The sequence below is a fragment of the Pelophylax lessonae genome (assembly GCF_965119305.1).
Source record: "Pelophylax lessonae genome assembly, chromosome: 4".
Lineage (NCBI taxonomy): Eukaryota > Metazoa > Chordata > Amphibia > Anura > Ranidae > Pelophylax > Pelophylax lessonae.
In genome coordinates this window covers 668,305,578-668,329,980 of record NC_138771.1, presented here as the reverse complement: position 1 = coordinate 668,329,980, position 24,403 = coordinate 668,305,578, and the positions used below count along the sequence as shown (strand labels likewise).

At 43.1% G+C, this 24,403-nt stretch overlaps 1 protein-coding gene across 1 annotated transcript in view; it reads right to left on the bottom strand.

Annotated features, from left to right (window-relative positions):
- LOC309554234 (phospholipid scramblase 1-like) overlaps positions 1 to 24,403 on the bottom strand; it is a 241,264-nt gene that overhangs the window by 1,015 nt on the left and 215,846 nt on the right. The window contains exons 4-6 of the mRNA XM_082255871.1: positions 15,780 to 15,958; positions 11,868 to 12,029; positions 9,113 to 9,241 (exon numbers count right to left, since the gene is read on the bottom strand). Of these exons, the coding sequence (XP_082111997.1) occupies positions 9,113 to 9,241; positions 11,868 to 12,029; positions 15,780 to 15,958 (470 nt within the window). The remainder of the gene's footprint in view (positions 1 to 9,112; positions 9,242 to 11,867; positions 12,030 to 15,779; positions 15,959 to 24,403) is intronic.

Here is a 24,403-nt window from a genome sequence, read left to right as displayed (position 1 = left end):
TTATAGTTAGAGCTAGGGTTAGGATTGGGGTTAGGGGTTAGGGTTGCCTTATTGCCAGTACAGACACAGATGAGGGTTTGGACCCAGGAAAAGGGTCATGGACCCACCCAAAAGGTCAAAGGTCAGGAGGTGTGGTCTCAGAGGTCAAAGGTCACAGCTCTGCCTAGTGTTGGACACAGCTGGTGGTGCTGGCGGGCGCTTCGCGCCCGCATGCTCCACCTAGTGTTGGAGACAAGAGTAGGCGTAGACACAGGAGGTGGCGCTTACACATCACCACTCGCGCTTATCCGCGTGTGCAATCACGAGCTTCTACACGCACATTTGTCACTAATGTTGGAGCCAGGTAGACTATTTAAATGGAGCCAGTGCTCAGGTTCAGTGGTGTCTCTTCTACAGTTTTTCCTGAGTGATCTGTGACCCATTACTTGCATCTGATACCAGTTCCTAACTCGGCTTGTCCAGACCATCCTTTGAACTTTGGCAGCACTGACTTTGGCTTGCTTTCTGACCTCTGCTCCTGTTGCCACTGTACTGCTGATCTGATACGACCTCGGCCTGCATCCTGACCACACTGCTGTCTATGTACTTGTATCTAATCAGATTACCAGTCTCGGACCTGGCTTGACCAACTTCGCTGTGCCTCTACCCGCTGCCTAGCAATCAGCTTTAAGCACCTAAATGCTACCAGGCAGGTCTGTTTTCTGGCCAGCCAGTACGAGCTCATCACCTGCCTACTACAAGCCATTCTGCTGTGGTATACTGTTAGCTTCCTTCTGTCCCAGCTTGACTACTCTGCTCAGCATTGCTGCTAGTAAGATCAACAAGCACTCATGGCCCTCTGCACTCTTATGCCACCTGTCCACTTGCGCCTGTCCATCGGGGCCCTGAGCCAGAGGTGTAAGAAAGACCTTCCTCCTCACATCAGGTACCTCTACCAGGTACGTGATACTTTATTTTAAAATGTAGGTCCCTACTCATGGAGTTCCGATCCAGCCTGGGCTAGTAGGCACTTGTCTATTATATAATAATAGACTTAGAGCGTGTGACATATTATAAATGTAAGATATTTTAATGGCAAAAACACACATCAGTTTTAGATTTGGCAACTGTCTGTTGGCCATTCACTTTGTGACCTCCAGTCAATAAGGGTCAGTAGGGAATAGAAATGGCCTTGTGGTTCGCTCGGAGGTCGGTTCACGGCAAACTTTGCTTGTTCTCAGCCTGCCGATTTTGCAAACATATGGCGTTGTTCGCGGCGGCCATATTAGTTTACATTGGGGAGAACTTTGACCCATGACACAGCCATCAGGTGGAATGGGACAGCCAATTAAGACATTTCAGCACATGGACATTCCCCCTACCTTATAAATAGACCTGACCTGGTGGCCATTTCACATTCTGCTTTTTGTCAGTGTAGGGAGAGGTTGGCTGTGAGGTGGGCTCTGTTAAGGTCCACAAAAGTCCTTTTAAGGGCTGGTATTTGGTATAGGTGTACTGTCTCTTTTGTCAGTGTAGGGAGAGGTTTGCTGTGTGCACCAGGGACAGATCGTCTGTGATACAAATCGCTCTGTTAAGGTCCACAAAAGTCATTTTAAGGGCTGGTATTTGGTATAAGTGTACTATTCTTTGGTGTGCAGTGCACTATATAGGGGTGTAATACACTTATAATATACTTTCAAATATGGAAAGCATATTATAGTGGATTTGTATTGTGCACTGTGCAACATTGTGACTGGTGTGGTGACTAAACGTTTCTCCAGCAATACTACAAACAGTGACAAAAGCACTTTTAAAAAAAAGTATTATAACTGGTGTGATAAACCAGTGGCGCCCAAATACCACAGATTGAAATGGGGTGTTATCTGAGTATACTTTTATAAGTGTATTTGTGTCCTGCAACAATATTGCCTCTTTTGCTGCGTTAACTCTGCTACACACAGTGCCAAACTCACTGGCCAACTTTTTGTACAACTGGTGTGATAAGACCAGTGGCCCACCAATACCACATATTGAAGTGGGGTGTTATCTGAGTATACTTTTAGAAGTGTATTTGTGTCCTGCAACAATATTGCCTCTTTTGCTGCGTTAACTCTGCTACACACAGTGTCAAACTCCCTTGTCAATTTTTTGTACAACTGGTGTGATAAATCAGTGGCCCTCCAATACCACATATTGAAGTGGGGTTTTATCTGAGTATACTTTTATAAGTGTATTTGTGTCCTGCAACAATATTGCCTCTTTTGCTGTGTTAACTCTGCTACACACAGTGCCAAACTCACTGGCCAATTTTTTGTACAACTGGTGTGATAGACCAGTGGCCCCCCCAATACCACATATTGAAGTGGGGTGTTATTAAACAGTATACATTTATAACAGTGTATTTTAGTCCTGCAAAAATTTGGCCTCTTTTGCTGCGTTAATTGTGCTACTCACAGTGACAACAGTTACTGGCCAATTTTTTGTAGAACTGGTGTGATAAACCAGTGGCCCCCCAGTACCACAGATTGAAGCGGGGTGTTATATACCTTGTTCCACATATACTGCGCTTCTCTAGAGACTTTTGTCACAGGGTAATTTAAAAAAATGACAGACAGAGGAAAAGGCAGGCACTTACGCAGGGGTGGTAGGGGTAGGGCAGGAGCAGTAGGCCGGAGCCAAAGTGTGAAGTTTCAGAAGGTGCGTTCTATTACGTCAAAGGACGCACCGGACTTGGTTGAGTGGCTCACTCAGCCTTTCTCTTCTGCACCCTCCTCATCCTCTCTATCTGCACCCTCTTAGCTCTCTGCTGTGTGCACCCCCAAAGACACCACCACTATTTACCCTCCGCTTGAGTCACTGGAATTATTTTCCCATCCATCACAAGACATTTGCGATGCGCAGCCATTGTTGCCATTGGATCAGGAAGAGGAGGTAGCAAAACAGCCACCACTCAGCAGTCTGACGACAGCACCCAGATTAGCCAAGGAGGTTGGTCCCCACTGTTGCTGCCTACTCCGAGATCTTCCGAAGACATCAACGTAATGACGAAACATGTCAAGCTGACACGCACGCTGCCTCACTGTGAATTGTAGCCGTGGAACGCACGCCAGATGCCGGACCGTCCTCCAGGAAGAAAACACATTTTTTTCACCCTGAAGTGCTCGGCACACATCATCCATCCGGTAATTAGTGCATTCGGCTGTTTAGCTTCATGATGCTGATAGGGCACCGATATATTGTTGGATATATGTTTTAATCGTAATTTTAATAAATGGATTTGATTTATGAAAATACTGCACCATGAGGAGTCCCTTGTTTCTGTTTTAACACCCACCCTGAGATATACAGGATACCCTGATACCCTGATACCTGATACCGAGGAGAGTGGTCAAGAATGTACCCTAGAACTGGAGCACTGAAACAAGCGTTATATGATCCAGGTTGCCATACAGTAACAGGGATCAACTGCATCTGGTAAGCCTTGACTCCTGCCATCCCTGCATGAGTGCCTAGGAGATATCCACCATCACTGCTCCCCTGCATGGTTGTGATTATTTCACTGGGACATTTTAGGCTGCACATTCACTATGGTTGGACTTTGAGCGGATAACCTGAGTGGATACTTGCACAGAACACAGCTGCACTTTATTGATTTATAATTATTGCACCTTATTGATTTATATATATATTGCACATATAACTAATTATTTATATATATTTGTATGGATTTATTATGTCACTAAGATATTATAAGTATTATAGGATTGCACAGTATTATATCTGAGTTTGAGTATAGTATATGATTTGTATAAGAGGGTGACCCCTCTTTTATATTTAGCACTTTAAAAACGCACAGGAGATATACTTCATATTATTGTTTACGCTTGCACTTCATTGCATGCAGGCCTGCCTCTTCTTCTCCTCCTCCTACTCCATCCTCCCTCTCCTCCTTGGCTGAATCCTCCTTTTCCGCTGCTACCATCTCTTCCGCTGCGCCGCCCAAGATCCCCAGAACCTATTCCACATGCCAGGTGAGACGTTGCCATGCTGTGCTGCGTCTGTTGTGCCTGGAAGCCAAGAGCCACACTGGTCCTTCACTCCTTTCAGCTTTGCGTTCACAGGGAGATCAGTGGCTGACACCGCTCAATTTGACAGTTAGTAAAGTGGTGTGCGACAACGGTGCCAATCTGCTGAGCGCGCTGAAACAGGGCAAAATTACACACGTGCCATGCATGGCACACGTCCTGAACTTGGTCGTGCAGCGATTCGTTGTCAAATACCCTGGGGTCCAGGACGTCTTGCGGCAGGCCAGTAAAATCTCGGGCCATTTCAGAAGATCTTACACAGCCATGGCTCGCCTTGCTGACATTCAGCGGCGACACAAGCTGCCCATCAGGCGTCTTATTTGTGGCTGCCCGACGCGATGGAACTCAATGTTGCATATGCTTGATAGGCTGCTCCAGCAGAAACATGCAGTTAACGACTACCTGTACGAACTCTGTGGCAGGACAGGTTCTGGGGAGCTTGAGTTTTTTTCACCTCGCCAGTGGCTGCTCATGCGCGGCCATTTGATGAGATCACCAAACGGCCAGGGCGCCATCAGTGACATCGTACCTTATGCCTTCTTTCTGGAGCGTCCATTGTATCGTGTCATTGATAAAGCCATCGAGGAGCAGGAGCAGGAAGATGAGGAAGTTGCAATGCTGGATGAATTCCCAAGGGGGGCTACTCCATCTGAGACAAGTCAACAACAGGAGTCTGAAGAGGAGATGGTGCCAGGGCGGATGAGGAGGAGCAAGAAGAGCATACTTTAAACCTGTCTGAAATCCCTGGTGTTGTCCGTGGATGGGGGGAAGAGAACGAGGACAACATTATCCTGGATGATGAGCTGGAGCTAGGCCACTACACCGTGTCCAGTTTAGTGCAAATGGGGGCCTTCATGCTCCAGTGTTTTAAGGGGGACCCCCGTATAAAAAGCATAAAGGGCAAGGACCAGTACTGGGTGGCAACGTACTTAGACCCTCGTTACAAACAAAAAATGGCGAAAATGTTACCACCATCACAGAGGGCGGCCAGAATGCAGCACTTCTAGGCCTTGCTGCGAGAAATACTGAATTCTGCTTTTGAATGCCCTGGCAGAGGAATGCTCAGTCACAGAGAAACAGTTGCAACAGTTGCAGGTAGCAATCCAACAGCGCCTGCAAGAAAAGGGCGGTTTGAAGATGTGTTGGTCACTTCAGATATGAGATCCTTCTTTCAGCCGACCCATCGACAGCTGTACTCCGGATCCAGCATCAGGGAACGCCTAGACCGACAGGTGTCCGACTACATCGGGTTAAGGACCGATGTGGACGCTCTGAGGAGTGATGAACCCCTGGACTACAGGGTGGGCAGGCTTGACCACTGACCAGAGCTTGCACAGTTTGCAATGGAACTGTTGGCTTGCCCCCCATCCAGTGTCCTGTCCGAAAGGACGTTCAGTGCAGCAGGGGAGATCGTGACTGATAAGCGCACTTGCCTAGCTCATGACAGTGTTGACTACCTCACATATATAAAAATGAATGGCGGCATGGATCTCTGAGGAATTCAACACATGTGACCAGTAGACCATGTTTGATTACAATTATTCATGACAGGCCACAAATATTCGCCAGACCACCATCCACCCACAACAATTATACAGCAGCATAAAAGGCATTTCATGTCCATTGAATGCCTAATTTTTTGGGCCTTTCATGGCCGACAATTATTTTTTCTGTCAATGCCTAATGTAACTCCAGCCACAGAATACAACATTCTTAGCTGTCAGGTAAACCCATGTGGGCTAATTTTTGGGGCCTTTCATGGCCGACACTATTTTATCCTGTGAATGCCCAATGTACCTTCAGCCACAGAATACAACGTTCTGAATTGTCAGGTAAACAAACCCATGTGGGCTAATTTTTGGGGCCAATACTTTGGCCGGCACTTACTTCTGTATCCTGTGAATGCCTAATGTACCTTCAGCCACAGAATACAACGTTCTTAGCTGTCAGGTAAACCCATGTGGGCTAATTTTTGGGGCCTTTCATGGCCGACACTTACTTATTTATCCTGTGAATGCCTAATGTACCTTCAGCCACACAATACAATGTTCTTAGCTGTCAGGTAAACCCATGTGGGCTAATTTTTTGGGGCCTTTCATGGCCGACACTTACTTATTTATCCTGTGAATGCCTAATGTACCTTCAGCCACAGAATACAACGTTCTTAGCCAACAGGTAAACCCATGTGGGCTAATTTTTGGGGCCTTTCATGGCCGACACTTACTTCTGTATCCTGTGAATGCCTAATGTACCTTCAGCCACAGAATACAACATTCTTAGCTGTCAGGTAAACCCATGTGGGCTAATGTTTGGGGCCCTTAATGGCAGACACTTACTTATTTATCCTGTGAATGCCTAATGTACCTTCAGCCACAGAATACAACATTCTTAGCTGTCAGGTAAACCCATGTGGGCTAATTTTTGGGGCCAATACTGGCCGACACTTACTTCTGTATCCTGTGAATGCCTAATGTACCTTCAGCCACAAAATACAACATTCTTAGCTGTCATGTAAACCCATGTGGGCTATTTTTTGGGGCCTTTCATGGCCGACACTTACTTATTTATCCTGTGAATGCCTAATGTACCTTCAGCCACAGAATACAACGTTCTTAGCTGTCAGGTAAACCCATGTGGGCTAATGTTTGGGGCCCTTAATGGCCGACACTTACTTATTTATCCTGTGAATGCCTAATGTACCTTCAGTCACAGAATACAACGTCCTTAGCTGTCAGGTAAACCCATGTGGGCTAATTTTTGGGGCCAATACTGGCCGACACTTACTTCTGTATCCTGTGAATGCCTAATGTACCTTCAGCCACAGAATACAACATTCTTAGCTGTCAGGTAAACCCATGTGGGCTCATTTTTGCGGCCAATACTGGCCGACACTTACTTCTGTATCCTGTGAATGCCTAATGTACCTTCAGCCACAGAATACAACATTCTTAGCTGTCAGGTAAACCCATGTGGGCTAATTTTTGGGGCCAATACTGGCCGACACTTACTTCTGTATCCTGTGAATGCCTAATGTACCTTCAGCCACAGAATACAACGTTCTTAGCTGTCAGGTAAAGGCATTTTGGGGCCTGGAATGGCCGACACTTACTTCTTTGTCCTGTGAATGCCTAATTTTTCAGACTGGAATTGAAAATCAATGGGTCTATAAACATTCCGCCAAATTGTGGAATGGATGCGGACCTATTTTACAGATGTGTGAATGAACCCTATATATATTTGACATGTATTTACCGGCTGCTGACAGTTCTGGCTGATTTAGGGAAGAAAAAATAATTTTTTTTGCTGTAAAAAAAAAAAAAAAAACATTTTAGGACAACTTTTCCAATTGCAATTCTTCTGTTATGACATTGTCCATGTGCTGGGACTATTTGTGTACAGCTAGTAAGTCTTTTGTGGCTGCAAATATGAGCTAAAGGTTTTTAAAGTTCGCCTCCCATTAAAGTCAATGGAGCCCGCTGCGAACTTGTGGTTCGCGTACATTTGAGAAAATTTGCGGCTGATGTTCGCGAACCGCCCCGGCCGATGTTCGTCCATCAGTAGTAGGGAAACCCATTATCTGGAAGGGAGTAAATATGGGTAGGAGGCCTGTGTTCTGTAAGTAAAAGATAGAGAGAACGGGACCTTTTTTCCAGAAGGAAGACTGTAGGAGGCTTTGGTTCCATCTTGGACTGGAGTGTGTGAGAGCTAGAGGCTCATGTTCTGTAAGTGAGGTCAGATGGGCAAGAGGCCTGTGTTCTATAGGAGGAAGATGGAGGGAATGGGACCTTCTTTTCTAGAAGGGAGACTGTAAAAGGGCATGGAACCCACCCTGGACTGGGCTGTGTGAGAGAAGGAGATGTATGTTCTGGAAGGGCATAATTTTCTGGATAGGAGCACGAGAGAGCATAAGACATGTATTTAAAAGGTAGGGTAGATTAGCAGGTAACCGATGGTCTAGAAGGGACAGTGGGAGAGTAGCAGAACCATGTTATGGATGAAGGTGTAGGATGGCAGAAGACCCATGTTATGGAGAGTAGGTTGAATGGGCAGAAGAACTCTGTCCTGAAAGATAGGGTGAATGGGCTGGGGCACCATGCCCTGGAACATAGTTGAATGGGCAGGAGACCTGTTGTAAAAAAGAAACAATGGGAGGGCAAGGGAACCATCATTTGGAAGGGAGAGTGAGAGGGCAGAAGATTTATTTTCTCAATGGCACATCGTGAGGACAAGGGTCCAGTGTTCTGGAGGGTGAAGTGAATGGGCTAGAGAACCACATTAAATGTAGGGTAGATGGGCAGGAGATTCATATCCTGGAAAGACAATGGGAGCAAAGTAGATCTTTGTTCAGGAAGGTAGGGTAAATGGGAAGGAGATCCAGATGTGGAAGGAACAATGGGAGGACAAGTGGACCATGCGTAGGAGGGATCAGTGAATGGGCCAGAGACCCATGTTGAGGAAGTAATGTTTGGAGAGCATTGGAAGAGCAGGGGAACAATGTTCAAAAAGGGACCTGTGTTAAGGAAGGGAATGTGAATGAACTCTCTACATACAGTATATAGGTCATTGGTTATATTTGTTGTTAATTTTGTGACTGTAAAAGTACAGCACTGCCTTAGTATCCACAAACCCCCAGCTGAACCTTTTGGCTATATTACCGTGTGAGGTATGGTAAAGTAAATTTACCTTCAAATATCCAGCATGAATAGAGAAAAAACAGTAATTGTCCAAAAAAAATTAATTAACCAAAGTTTTAGATCCCCTTAAGGCATATCAAATGGCAAATAATCAATCCAGTAGCCTATCATCGCCTTTTTGAACACCATTTGCCTAATTTATTAAACAGATGTGTCACCTCAGCTACATTTACCTGACTTATTGTACAATGATGTATAAGTATGTTCCTAAGGAGCTCCACTGCATCCATGACCATTTCAACATACATTGTATGCAATACACATATACTCATACACATATGCTGGTATTTGCCCCCTGCACCTAATGCAGCAAATGGAACATTAATCTAAAGAGAAGAATGGATGTGTTCTTACCAAATAGAAACAGCAGGCCAGTATCACAGCCTTCATCGTCACCTCCATGTCCATCGGAAATGTGATTGTGTACTGGTCTCCCTCACCTTTTATCATCCCCACCACATGCTGCTCATCCCGAGATTTCACCTTCCAGAGATAAGAGTCACAGAGGTGTCAGAGACAGAAGCCCCAGGAGATAAAGAAAACATACAGAAATGTAACCCATGAGAACTACAACCATCTAAATAGTGGACAAATTGTAGAAAAAATGGATGTTACTCTTTATCCTTAAATTCCAATGTTTTTGCAATGCCTAGAGTTGACTAGATACAATAGGGAAGGAGATGGCAGTGGATGTAGTTGATGACATTTAGGTAAACTAGATAAAATAGGCAAGGGAGATGGCAGTGGATGGAGGTGATGACAGTTGGGTACACTAGATACAATAGGGAAGGGAGATGGCAGTGGATGGAGGTGATGACAGTTGGGTACACTAGATACAATAGTGAAGGGGGGGTGGCGGTGGACGGAGGTGATGACAGTTGGGTACACTAGATACAATAGGGAAGGGAGATGGCAGTGGATGGAGTTAATGACAATTGGGTAAACTGGATACAATAGGGAAGGGAGATGGCAGTGGATAGAGGTGTAGGTAAGTATTCAATAGGCTACCTATAGCGCTTGCTTTAAAATAATCTCTATAAAAGTGAATATACTAAACTTCATAAAATCTATTACAAATATATTGTGTAGAATAATAAATTAGTAGATCATATTCCAAATAACATTAATAAAATTTGTGAAAGTCCAAAATGTCCAATAAATATATATTATAAAATGAATCTTTGTGCAAACTTCCAAAATAAAATTCCAACAAATGTGCAAATATAAAGTGAGTCCGTTGTGCAATCTTCCAAACAAAAAGTGCAAGTGCTCAGCGCGATGATTACTCTTCAGTAGTAATCCTAATACTTGTGATTTCACTGTGACAAAGGTAAGATTCAATCACTTACCAAACGTTGTGGGTCATGTGTGTCTTATAGCACCATGACCAGTCAGGCTTGTATAGCCGTCCAGGCTAGAAGGTCTTTTGGCTTGCTTCAGATGGATAAGGTGATAGGATCTCCCTCCATCTCCTCTCCCCTCGTGCCAAAACAGATATGAAAAAAGGAGCTCCAGATAGTGTATTATCTTTGAGTATTTTTATTCGGTCTGACCAGACTTCTGAGGTTGAGCATCCCACCCCCCACACACACCTGTACTCTATCAGAGTCCACCATCAAGTAGATATAGGAGTCCTTTGTAGTGCATTAGCACATCTATCCCAGCAAGGGATGTTGTCTCCAAGGGTTAGAGAGGCTGGATTCACCCCTTTTTTATGGATAGTGTAGGACCCACTGATAATGGGGTACTTTGACGCAGTGGTGGGCTTGAGCACGATATGGCCATATGGTGGGACTAAATCCCCATTTTTATTTATGGATTGTCTCCATATTTGATAGTCATTTCTTTTGCATGGTTGCGCTATTCTTTTTTAATAATAAAGGAATCAGGCCCTGTGACATCATTGGTTAATAATACATTACATTGGCACCAAATGCTTTCCTAACCATTGACAGAAAGGAAGCTGGTAGAAATACTGGTACTACTGTATATACAACAAGTATCATGAGTCGTGGATGGAAGAGATGACAATCAGGTACACTGATACAATAGGGAAGAGAGATGGCAGTGGATGGAGTTGATGACAGTTGAGTACACTAGATACAATAGAGTAGGAGATGGGAGTGGATGGAGGTGATGACAGTTGGGTACACTAGATACAATAGGAATGGAGAATGAAGTGAATGGAGGTGATGACAGTTGGGTACACCAGATCAGCCTTTTTCAACCAGGGTGCCCAGGCACCCTGGAGTGCCTTAAGGTTTCTTCAGACGTGCCTTGACAGAATGCCTACAATTTGCCCCAAATTGTGGATGAATTGTGGATGAAGCCTGCCTTTTAGTTACACAAAGCCACAGGTTTTCATTGCACACCATTACAGCCTTCTAGCTGGCGGCATCCTAACGACAAATGACATCATCAGTTGATAAGGAGAATGTCAGTTGACTGCGTATCATCCTTGTTTGACCCTCCCTTGCCCCTCTCCATCAGCTTTGGGGTCTCAACGTAAGGGGAGAAGAGAAACATTGGTCAGTACTAGTTTGCAAAAGTGTATTTGCTTTGGAAGAATACATCACCTCCAATGTTGGGTGTTTTATGTGTATTGATGTTGCTGCATTATGTAACACTATCAGAATAGTTCCTACATTTTAGAATGGGGCACCACAAGACTGTCCATAATTTTGGAGGATGCCTTGACTGAAAAAAGGTTGAGAAACACTGCACTAGATACAATAGGGAAAGGATATGGCAGTGGATGGAGGTAATACCAGTTGGGTACACTAGATATCAAAGTTCTAAATGTTGGAAATGATTAGCCTAGTCAAGGATAACTCCTAGCAAGGGGTTGATAGAATGATAGAATGATTGAACAATTAACGATTGAAAGAATGATTTAACAATTAACAGTTAAAGAGATTTCTGGGGGTGGTTTAAAAATGGAAGTCTCTTATTTTTGTTCCGGTTATAGGTGAGGTAACAGTTTCCTCCAGCCATGAACACAAAAGACCAACACCCTAACCCTAACAATTTAAAAATGTAGATGAAAGACTGGAGGCACCAAGCTTACCCTCATTATCATATGCTTGTTAGAGTTTTCTTTATTAAATACCTCAAAAGTTAAGTTCCCGAAGATGCTGGTCTGGAAGCTGGGGCCCAGGATCAGCAAAACAACCTCCTTTGATGGGTTCATGATAGACAAGTGGGTGACAAAGGTGTTCAAGTGCAAAGTGACCAATCCAACGAGCCCATATGATGGGACAATCACCTCCATCTAGAACACAAGTATTAGAACGTGAGCAACTGCAACTGACTGCTTTCTATGAAAATGAATGGCCTTTGTCTTGATTACACTTTTTACAATCTAGAAGTCAGTGACATGTTTAAATCCTTTGCTGGGGTGCTTTGTTGTGAGTATCATGGATGGCAGTGTCTGGGTGCTCCTGTGTTGGGGGCTTCTAGATTCTGATAAGCCCTCCACCTGCAGATCCTCACAACCATCAGGCAAGGGTTGTAGTGAAGAGACCCTTGAAACCCCCCCCTGCCCCATGTTGAGGGCACGTTGCCGGTTATGGTTCAGGAGTACAGGAATAATGCTGATCCCCCTTTTCCCGGCTGTCAAGCTGCATGTACAGATAAGAAGGGTCTGGTATGAATTTTTGGGAGGGACCTCAAGATTGATTTTCGAGTAGGGTTCACCAATATATAACAGACTGATTTGGGGGGGGGGGGCACATTGTCTCCTTTTTTTTTTTCACGGGGGGATCTCTTTTAAGACAAATTCCCACCCTGACGGGTCTGGTATAAATTATAGGGGACCCCATGCCTTTTTTATCTACCTGGGCCCAATTGCTTACATGGCCAGGGAACCTTAAGCTCATCCCTAGTGGCAAGTGACTTGGGGGGGTGAGTAAAACAGTAACCTTCCAATGCTATCCAATGCTGAAACAAGACAGTGGTAATGACTAAGATACCAATAGAACCTCAGTTTTCAGGGAGCCAAATTCAAAGTCTATAGGGTCTTTTGATTAAAAAAAAAAAAAAAATTGCTGTGTGAATGGCTCACAAATAACATAAATACTCACAAAGAACCCCCACATTTGGCCTAACTGGCTTATTTCCTATGAAGGCCAGCGGCATCTAGTCACCATAATGTTGTATTTTCCTGATTGAAGTATTTCAGGAAAATACAACATTATAGCCACTAGATGGAGCTGAAGATCATAATAAATAAACATATTAGGGAAAATACAGGATTATTTATAACAGCTGAGACATTCACATGGCAACTTTTGTAAAAAATAGACTCAGCCAAAATAGCTCTGAGAGAGAGACCCAGAAGGCCAGAAAGACTTGCAGAAGACCAGAGACTGTGATCTATGTAGAAACCCTAGGGCAGTGATGGCAAACCTTGGCACCCCAGATGTTTTGGAACTACATTTCCCATGATGCTCATGTTCTCTGCAGTGTAGTTAGGCATCGTTGGAAATGTAGTTCCAAAACATCTGGGATGCCAAGGTTCGCTATCACTGCCCTAGGGTATCCTGTGCTCCCCTCTTCCTGTACTCCATGCACATGTAATATTTCCTCATCCACGTGCCTCTTCCTCTGACTTCTCTGCCAAGATCGATGACACAGCGATCAATCCGATCCTGCATGCCAAAGTGCTGGGTGTAGTCCTGGACTCTAAACTCTCCTTTTTGGCCCCACATCCAACCACTTTTCAAAGCTTGCTGCCTCAATTTCCACAACATCTCCAAGATACGCCCCTTCATAACCAATGACATCACAAAGCTTCTAATCCACTCCCTGGTCATCTCGCGCCTTGACTACTGCAACTCCCTCCTCATTGGCTTACCTTTACATAGGCTATCCCCCCTTCAGTCCATCATGAACGCTGCTGAAAGACTTATCCACCTTACCAACTGCTCAGTGTCTGCTACTGCTCTCTGCCAATCCCTCCATTGGCTGCCACTCAACAAACAAATTACATTCAAAATACTAACAACAACTTACAAAGCCATCCACAACTCGGCCCCAAGCTACATTACTAGCCTAGTCATAAAATACCAACCTAATTGTTCTCTTCATTCCTTCCAAGACCTCCTGCTCTCTAGCTCCTTCGTCATCACCTCCCATGCTCGTCTCCAGGACTTCCCCTGAGCCTCTCCCATTCTCTGGAACTCCCTACCCCAATCAGTCTGATCTCCTACTCTGTCCACTTTTAGGCGATTCCTGAAAACTCTTCCGGCCTCAACCTAACAACTGCACTTTTATTTTTTTCCATCCCCCACAGTTATGACCTTTTGTATCACCTGACCCTCTCTTTTAGATTGTAACCTCGAAGGCAGCCTTTCTCAACCTTTTCAACACAGAGAAACCCTTGAAATAAATTTCTGGTCTCGGGGAACCCCTGCTAAAAAATTTAAGATCTACAACTCATGACACATTAGTGTGACAGTCAGTGGGAAGAATGCTCGTTACTCTTGTCATCATTGAGAAGATTTACCCCCTTACAGATAGCTAAAAGGAACAATGGTGTCATTGGAAACTTATCTGAGAGGCAGAAATTGCCCATTGCTCAAGGAACTCCTAGAAACTCCAGGATGAACCCTGGTTGAGAAACCCTGTTCTAAGGAGACGGGCCCTCTGATTCCTCCTGTATTGAATTATATTGTAACTGTATTGTCTGCCCTCATGTTGTAAACTGTGCAAACTGTTGGCGCTATATATAAATTAATAAAATATAATAATAATAATAATAATGTAAATTAGTCAAAACCAGTACAGCGCCAACAAGTATCAAACACAAATAGTGAGAAATGTCCAAATCAAAGTAAAAGTCCCACAAATGATGATGATACACCCACAAGAGGCAAAGAACCAAGAAGTCCAACACCAGGAGATGGGATCAAAGGAGAAGAGGATCACCACGTGCATCAAAAAAGATGTCCGCTTACCGAAACTTATTGACCACCGGTTAGGGAAGGTCAAAATAAGCGTATTCCCAAATGTTATTCCCAGGAAAAGGCAAAACTCCAGAATAGCGGTCACTTGGATGTGTGCAGGTAGCAATTCCAAACTCCACTAGATAATAAATGCACCATATACCTCCAAAGACAAAGAGGAAACTCCAATGGCATAGTATAACTTCTTAAATGCATATTAAAAATTTAATAAAAGATGGCAACTCACATTTCCAACCATAGAATACTGAGAAGACCAAGGTCAGCGTGCCGACGTGCCGGCGTGTCTGACGCGTTTCATCACCATAAGGACATTGTCAAAGGCAAAGCCCACACCCATCAGCACGCTTTAAATAATGTGTATCCCGGAAATCTTCACCATGGGTCCCAGAAGTCCAAAACCGGAAGCTACCCCGATGACGCGGCTTCTGGTCTCTCCCCGTTATGATGTAGCTTCCGGTTTTTGGACTTCCAGGACCCCACGGTGAAGATTTCCGGGATACACATTATTTAAAGCGTGCTGATGGGTGTGGGCTTTGCCTTTGACAATGTCCTTATGGTGATGAAACGTGTCAGGCACGCCCGCACGTCGACACGCTTACCTTGGTCTTCTCAGTATTCTATGCGCTGTCATATGGTTGGAAATGTGAGTTGCCATCTTTTATTAAATTTTTAATATGCAATAAAGAAGTTATACTATGCCATTTCAGAGGCTCTGAAAGAACCACACGGGCGGAAGTTCCTTCATAGCGCTTGCGCCAGTGATGTCACTGGCTGCATACAAAACAAATATCTCCTAAATGGTGCAAGTTTTGGAGATATTTACAGTACCTATAGGTATGCCTTATCATAGGATCACCTATAGGTAAGCCTTATCATAGGATCATCTATAGGTACAAGGTGCAGAGGAAGCTTTACCCTCTATTGAAGTGACCAGCCTCCATCATTCTGAAGACAAGAATCACTCTCTGGGATGTTTCCCGGGACCAAATTCATTGACTTAGATCATTGGCAATGTAGCTATTGGAGTACAAAAAAATAATATAAAATCCACCAACCAGGCGAGAACAACGGCACGCGTTCTCCACCACCTCCATGACATCCTGACCCTCATTGTCTTGGACCTTCAGATTGTAGAAGGGCCCGCAGCACTCCGCTATCTGAGTGGCCTGATACATCCGCTGGCCCATGTGATCCAGAACTTCAAAGCTCCGCCCCCAGCCTTGTGACGCCGTAACTACGGGAAAAAAAGTAAAGATCATTGTGAGGAATTTCAAAGAAGATTATGTGACTTTAAAAAAATGATATATCAAGTCCTGTTTTCAGGACCACGTGCCCCCAGAAGCCATTAGCCCTTTAAGGGATCATAATACCGTTACATGGACTTCCTGATCATGTGATCCTCGTGCTTGGCTGTCACAGTGATCATGTGATCGGAAGCATGTCCTATAGGCTTTTGATCATCACTGTATGAGCGGGAGCCGTTGGCGACAGCGAGGTCACGGTGCTGGGGATGCGAGAGGACGCGTTCCAAGCATGGAACCATAGAGTAACCACCTAAGGACCGGGCCTATTTCTGACACTTGGTGTTTACAAGTTAAAATCAGTTTTTATTTTTGCTAGAAAAGTACTTAGAACCCCCAAACATTATATATATATATATTTTATTTGTGTTTAAGTACAGCGCCACATTAAAAAACTATAACAGAGGGGGCTAGGTGGGACTTTAAAGGTGCAAATGATGTAGAAAAATCTGAATTCTCAAAAAATACACATTTTATTAAACATATACAGTGGGTACGGAAAGTATTCAGACCCCCTTAAATTTTTCACTCTTTGTTATATTGCAGCCATTTGCTAAAATCATTTAAGTTCATTCTTCTTCCTCATGAATGTACACATAGCACCCCATACTGACAGAAAAACACAGAATTGTTGACATTGTTGCAGATTTATTAAAAAAGAAAAACTGAAATATCACATGGTCCTAAGTATTCAGACCCTTTGCTCAGTATTTAGTAGAAGCCCCCTTTTGATCTAATACAGCCAGGAGTCTTTTTGGGAAAGATGCAACAAGTCTTTCACACCTGGATTTGGGGATCCTCTGCCATTCCTCCTTGCAGATCCTCTCCAGTTCTGTCAGGTTGGATGGTAAACGTTGGTGGACAGCCATTTTTAGGTCTCTCCAGAGATGCTCAATTGGGTTTAAGTCAGGGCTCTGGCTGGGCCATTCAAGAACAGTCATGGAGTTGTTGTGAAGCCACTCCTTCGTTATTTTAGCTGTGTGCTTAGGGTCATTGTCTTGTTGGATGGTAAACCTTCGGCCCAGTCTGAGGTCCAGAGCACTCTGGAGAAGGTTTTTGTCCAGGATATCCCTGTACTTGGCTGCATTCATCTTTCCCTCGATTGCAACCAGTCTTCCGTCCCTGCAGCTGAAAAACACCCCCACAGCATGATGCTGCCACCACCATGCTTCACTGTTGGGACTGTATTGGACAGGTGATGAGCAGTGCCTGGTTTTCTCCACACATACCACTTAGAATTAAGGCCAAAAAGCTCTATTTTGGTCTCATCAGACCAGAGAATCTTATTTCTCACCATCTTGGAGTCCTTCAGGTGTTTTTTTAGCAAACTCCATGCGGGCTTTCATGTGTCTTACACTGAGGAGAGGCTTCCGTCGGGCCACTCTGCCATAAAGCCCCGACTGGTGGAGGGCTGCAGTGATGGTTGACTTTCTACAACTTTCTCCCATCTCCTGACTGCATCTCTGGTGCTCAGCCACAGTGATATTTGGGTTCTTCTTTACCTCTCTCACCAAGGCTCTTCTCCCCCGATAGCTCAGTTTGGCCGGACGGCCAGCTCTAGGAAGGGTTCTGGTCGTCCCAAACGTCTTCCATTTGAGGATTATGGAGGCCACTGTGCTCTTAGGAACCATAAGTGCAGCAGAAATCTTTTTGTAACCTTGGCCAGATCTGTGCCTTGCCACAATTCTGTCTCTGAGCTCTTCAGGCAGTTCCTTTGACCTCATGATTCTCATTTGCTCTGACGTGCATTGTGATCTATAAGGTCTTATATAGACAGGTGTGTGGCTTTCCTAATCAAGTCCAATCAGTATAATCAAACACAGCTGAACTCAAATGAAGGTGTAGAACCATCTCAAGGATGATCAGAAGAAATGGAAAGCACCTGAGTTAAATATATGAGTGTCACAGCAAAGGGTCTGAATACTTAGGACCATGTGATATTTCAGTTTTTCTTTTTTATTAAATCTGCAACAATGTCAACAATTCTGTGTTTTTCTGTCAGTATGGGGTGCTATGTGTACATTCATGAGGAAGAAGAATGAACTTAAATGATTTTAGCAAATGGCTGCAATATAACAAAGAGTGAAAAATTTAAGGGGGTCTGAATACTTTCCGTACCCACTGTAGGTTTAGGACAAGACACAACATTGATTAAAATGTTAAAAGCACAAAAAATGCACTCGATAATATCAACTCTACATGTTTCGCCATCTTCATAATAGCTTCTTCAGGAGTTTTGATAGATATTTGTCGAGAGTGAACATTTCTGAATTGCAAAAGGAAAAAGCATGAAAAATAGGACAAATATAATTACAATGGGGCATATATCAATAGTCCTATATTGAGTGCCCAAGTAAATGTCATAATTCTAAAACTAATGACACAATGTACCTTAAAGAAACCTGAACCTTTTTGTTTGCCGGGAGTGGAAACAACGAAGGTGCAGAGACCGAGGTGAGTGGAGAGGAGGGGACTGAGACACCTGACCTCTTAATGTTGACCCATAGAGGAGATGATAGCCAAGCCAAGTATAGCAAGTATAGTAATGAGAGACTGCAATATAGGAATACATTGAAAGATATAAATTGCATGGGAGTAGGTATCAAATTTGATAACATTAATATATTTACCAGTTTAGTTCAGGGGTAAAGATACCTCAGAGGGTACCCCAATAGTAAATGGAGGGAGGAAAGGTTATCTCCCAAAATCCAAAGAGACAAATATCCCTTTAAAACAACAAAGAAGGATGTTGTAAGTATGTATCTTCCATAGGGAAAGACTGCCAATATTGTATTGATTGTATCAAAAAATGCTATTTACCCTGGTGATCCGGTGCTGTACACATCAAAATTCCCATGCACAGATATCTATGAGGGCCTTCCCAATCAACGAGAGTCTCCAAATAGTGCGCTCCAGTATGAAGGCTGCGCACGATATAAGACAGAATATATAAGAAAAAGACGGTTAGGACGCCATATTCAATCATCAAAGGGTGAAGAGAAGGTCTAAAAAGAAGGATTCCATTACCGCTGTGTCTCCAAACAAGTGTCCTGTTCCCCGGTGGTCTAGTGGAATACTGACCATGTTGCACCGGCATTTGTACATCTCCTCCACTCCCTCGGCGTCTGACGTCACCGAGGGAGTGAGAGCAAGACACACCTTTAAAGTCCCACCTAGCCCCCTCTATTGTAGTTTTCATTTGTTTCAGGGATGTGGTGCTTTTTATTGTCATAAACCTCTAGCAATATTTCCCAAAATTCTATTATTAGGGATTACATTTCCCGTCTACCCCCATATTGCTGGAGAAAAATGTGCATTCAATGTTGTATTAAGTTTATATGATCCTTTGTTCAGTATTCATATATGTATTGTATTTATCTATAAGATATTGTTACTTATAGACATTTCCTAGCTACGTTTTAGTGGTATTGTGACTTGGAAACCTCTCCCACGATAGCCCGGGTTATACTAACCATGGAAGGCTATTGTGGAAAAGATTTCGATGGATTAATGGACAAGTTCCATCAAGCTCAAAGCTCATCAGTAGGTGGAATTACTCTTGATCACTTCTTTTTGAGATTGCGAATCTAAAATATTTTGGAACAAAAAATATTTCCAAAAATATATTGAGGAAAAGGTGGTTCCTTGGGGACTAAGGATTCAGATTTTTCCTCTAATAAAAACAGTTGATGCTGAATTAAAAAGTGAATGGGAGATGAATTTACATTCCTGTTCTTTAAAAATGATGAATTTACTATGTTCACAGTATACCAAAGATTTGGACAATGTGAACAATGATATCAAACAATTATATCTTGAAAATGCTTCATTACTAACTGATCCTTCTTTTTCCCAGAGAGAAATTAAAATGCAGAAACAATTAGAATCCTTTGTAGGTAACCTGATAAAAACAAAAGAAAAAAAGTTTGCCAGAGATAAGCAAGCATATCAACAAGCTGAAGCTTATCACTGGACTAGAGAAAGAAATAATAAACGAACAACAAAAAACCATTACTCAGGCTCTTTTCACTCACAAACACATAACAATGATGTTAGTGATTCAGACATTTTGTCTCTATCCTCCACTTCTCTCTCACATGTGAATACCCAACACTACACTAACCCGAATGGCTCACAGAAACGTAAAAAAGATAGTAGAAGACATTCTAACATTTCTTCTAAACGCACTCCCTTATTTCCCTCTGAACATCACCCAACACTTCCTCATTCCCCATCTCAACCTTCACTGAATTCTGGGGATTCAGGTTTTGATAATCCTCCCGCCACTTTAAATCCTAACATTACCATTAACTCCTCTAAAGTAAGTCACAACACGGTGGTTAACAGTGATGTTCGCACGGCACCTATCTTTCAGCCCACAAAGAGCCAACACAGTTAGCAATCATTCTCTGAATCTCAGAGCTCTGACTCTGACGCTTTGAGAGTTATAAATTTGTCAAGTAAGAAACTCAATGAAGCCCAAATACATGTTTTATCTTTGGGTTTAACCTATTGTCCCACCTAAAGGATTGATACCTTCGAGCTAATTAAGGATGTTCACCTATTCGCTCGCAGGCTAATGTTCAAAGTCATCTATGACAAAGATAACCATTCCTCTGATCAGGTCAATCAGTCTCATTGTAAGCCTGTACAAAACCATAAACTTTCCATGGCTGAAATACAGGCACTCAATGACCTGATGGACCTCTGGGAAGAAGGAGAATCGTCAGGTTGGCCCTTTACTGAGGAGCTAACTCAACCAGTGGCCACCCAAAAGGGCCCGATGGTGGAAGCCATTTTTCCACCTCCATCCACCTATAAATCTAAATCTCAATTTTTCCCTTTGCTGCAATCTAACCCTAACATCTGGGCTTTCACCCATCAGGTGATTAGGGAAATCCAAAGAACCAAGTGGAAAGATTCGAATTCCTCCAATCTGAATGAAAGTCAGATTATGGCTATTCAATCACTTCAAAACGACCCCTCCTTGACTATCAAACCCTCAGATAAGGGTGGGAATGTCGTTGTAATGGACACTACAGGATATGAGGCTATGGTTTTAGACATTCTAAACAATAAAGATTGGTATAGAAAAATCTCTGAAAGTTTTCTAGCAAGAATAGTCACCAAATATCGTCAACTTATTTTTGAGGCCTACTCTAGAGCTCTGATAAATAAAAAAACATGGGAGTTTTTGAACATTAAAGATCCTAAGACACCCACTATGTATGCCTTACCTAAGGTTCACAAGAACCTGAAAAAACCTCCAGGTAGACCCATAGTCTCTGGTAATGGGTGCCTGACCGAGCGAGCTAGCCAGCTGGTGGATTACTACTTACGTCCCCACGTATTGGCTTTACCCTCCTATATTAGGGACACCAGTGACTTGATTAAAGCCATAGATGGTATTCAGGTTCCAAAAGATGCATGGTTAGTGGGTATCGATGTGGAGGCCCTCTACAATTCGATCCCGCATCATTGTGGAGTCAGAGTTGTGGAGAGCTTCTTATCTGAGAGAGGTGGTTCCTCATTGGAATATAATGCCTTCATTATCTCACTTCTTAGATTTATCTTGTCCAACAATGTTTTTTTGTTCAATGGTTCCCATTACCTCCCGGTGCAGGGGGTGGCTATGGGGACCAAATGTGCCCCCTCCTATGCTAACCTGCACCTGGGGGGATGGGAACGTGATCTCTTCTCCAGGGACGATCTTGAGTCATTTCTCTCCTGTGTGCTCCTGTGGAGAAGATTCATTGATGACATTTTTATGATTTGGACGGGTTCCTTAACCATGTTATTGAGATTCTTTGAGGTTTTAAAAGCCAATGATTTCAATCTCAAATTCACATATACATACAATCAAAAATCTTTGAATTTTCTAGACATTACAGTCTATATAGGTGATGATGGAGCCGTAGGTTCCACTCTCTTTCGTAAAACCACTGCAGGCAACACCATTCTGAGGGCAGATAGTTCCCACCCCCAGCCGCTTGTATTCAGTATACCGTATAGCCAATATTTAAGATTGAGGCGTAATTGCACTAAATCAGAGGACTTTGAGAGAGAGGCAAAAAATCTACAGAGACGACTTCTATGTAGAGGTTATAGTAGGGCTTGCTTGAAAAAATCATATCACAGAGCAAAAAAATGGGACAGAACTGATTTCATTTTTGGCAAAAAAAAATAATAAAAAAACAAACAATACTGATGGGGTACGTTTAATTACACGGTACTCGGGTCAACATGACCAGGTACGATCAATCTTAAAAAAGTTTTGGTACCTCTTGGAGGCTGATGAAAAGGTATCCAAACACATTGGAGACCGCCCCCAGATAACATTCAAAAGATCTCGATCATTAAGGGACCAATTGGTCCATAGTCATTATTCCTCTTCAGGTAAATTCAAAAAATCGGTGACTGGTACATATTCTTGCAGAAGATGCAACTTCTGCAGATATTACCTAACACCAGTGAAATCATCCTTCCAAATGGTAAAATATATAGACCCAACTTCTATGCAAATTGCCAAACCGTTGGGGTCGTATATATAATGTATTGTAGTTGTAAAGCTTTTTACATAGGAAAAACCAAAAGACCTTTCTTCAATAGAATTCGTGATCATGTTAAACTTGTCAAAAACAAAAAGTTCGAAAGTCCCATTAGTCGTCATATGGGCCTCTATCATAGTTTTGATGATAAAATGATGACCTTCTTTGCCTTGGAACACATCCCACTCAATGAACGAGGTGGAAGTGTAGATAAAAACTTATTGCAACGTGAAACCAAGTGGATATTTAATTTATCGGCCACTCAGCATCCTGGTATAAATGAATCCATCAGTTTCAAACCATTTCTTGGCTAGGGAAATGTCAATATAATTTATTGTTAGTCTCATCCATAAATTTTGGTTGAAAACTAACAAATTGGATTTTGTACCTGTGTTATAAATCCTCTTTTTTGTCTTATGTATTAATACTGATGAATATATATTCTGTGTGCTGATTGTCTTCATTGTATTTTTCAGATGTAGTCCATCTGCCTATGATTGAACAAAGGATTTCGCTTTGATTTAACCTTCTAACATCTTTCCTGATCCTTGCCGGTAAGTGAATGCAACTATGGGTGCTGAGCCGCGATGGTGATAGTATTTCCATCTGTTGGGAGGATCACTGGACTGAGCATAAATTTCCTGCCTCCATCACTGTTACCCATATGGGCACCCGCGGTGCCCTACCTTATTTCCAGGTATTTCGGTCCGACCTGGCTAGTAGAGGCACCACCTTCTACTCCCAGCCTTTCCCCCATTGGAACCCTACAATATTCATTTCAATAGATTTTTCCCTTCTACACTTGTCAAATGAGTGAATAGATCAACAATTTTTTATTTGAATATTCCTGCTTTGGATTTTTGTATGGGACGGAGTTCCTATAAAATCCTTTACAGTATTGATGCATTCCTGCTGGAATATAATTTCTGGCATTTTTTCCTTGTTTTAACTTGATCTGCCTTGGACTGCTTGACCTAGTTGGAGGAATGATTCTCCTCTGCTCTGGCCCGTATTCTTTTCTGTGTACTTTCTTGCTTACAGCACTTAACATGGTGGCCGGACCGGATGTTGTCATCCTCGACTTCCGGTTTCCGGTTTTTGACCATGTGATGCCGTCGCGCCGTAATGACGCACTTCCTCTTCGGGTTCCGATTGGTCAACTGGGTGTGTCTTGCTCTCACTCCCTCGGTGACGTCAGACGCCGAGGGAGTGGAGGAGATGTACAAATGCCGGCGCAACATGGTCAGTATTCCACTAGACCACCGGGGAGCAGGACACTTGTTTGGAGACACAGCGGTAATGGAATCCTTCTTTTTAGACCTTCTTTTCACCCTTTGATGATTGAATATGGCGTCCTAACCGTCTTTTTCTTATATATTCTGTCTTATATCTTGCGCAGCCTTCATACTGGAGCGCACTATTTGGAGACTCTCGTTGATTGGGCAGGCCCTCATAGATATCTGTGCATGGGAATTTTGATGTGTACAGCACCGGATCACCAGGGTAAATAGCATTTTTTGATACAATCAATACAATATTGGCAGTCTTTCCCTATGGAAGATACATACTTACAACATCCTTCTTTGTTGTTTTAAAGGGATATTTGTCTCTTTGGATTTTGCGAGATAACCTTTCCTCCCTCCATTTACTATTGGGGTACCCTCTGAGGTATCTTTACCCCTGAACTAAACTGGTAAATATATTAATGTTATCAAATTTGATACCTACTCCCTAATAGGAGACCCATGCAATTTATATCTTTCAATGTATTCCTATATTGCAGTCTCTCATTACTATACGTGCTATACTTGGCTTGGCTATCATCTCCTC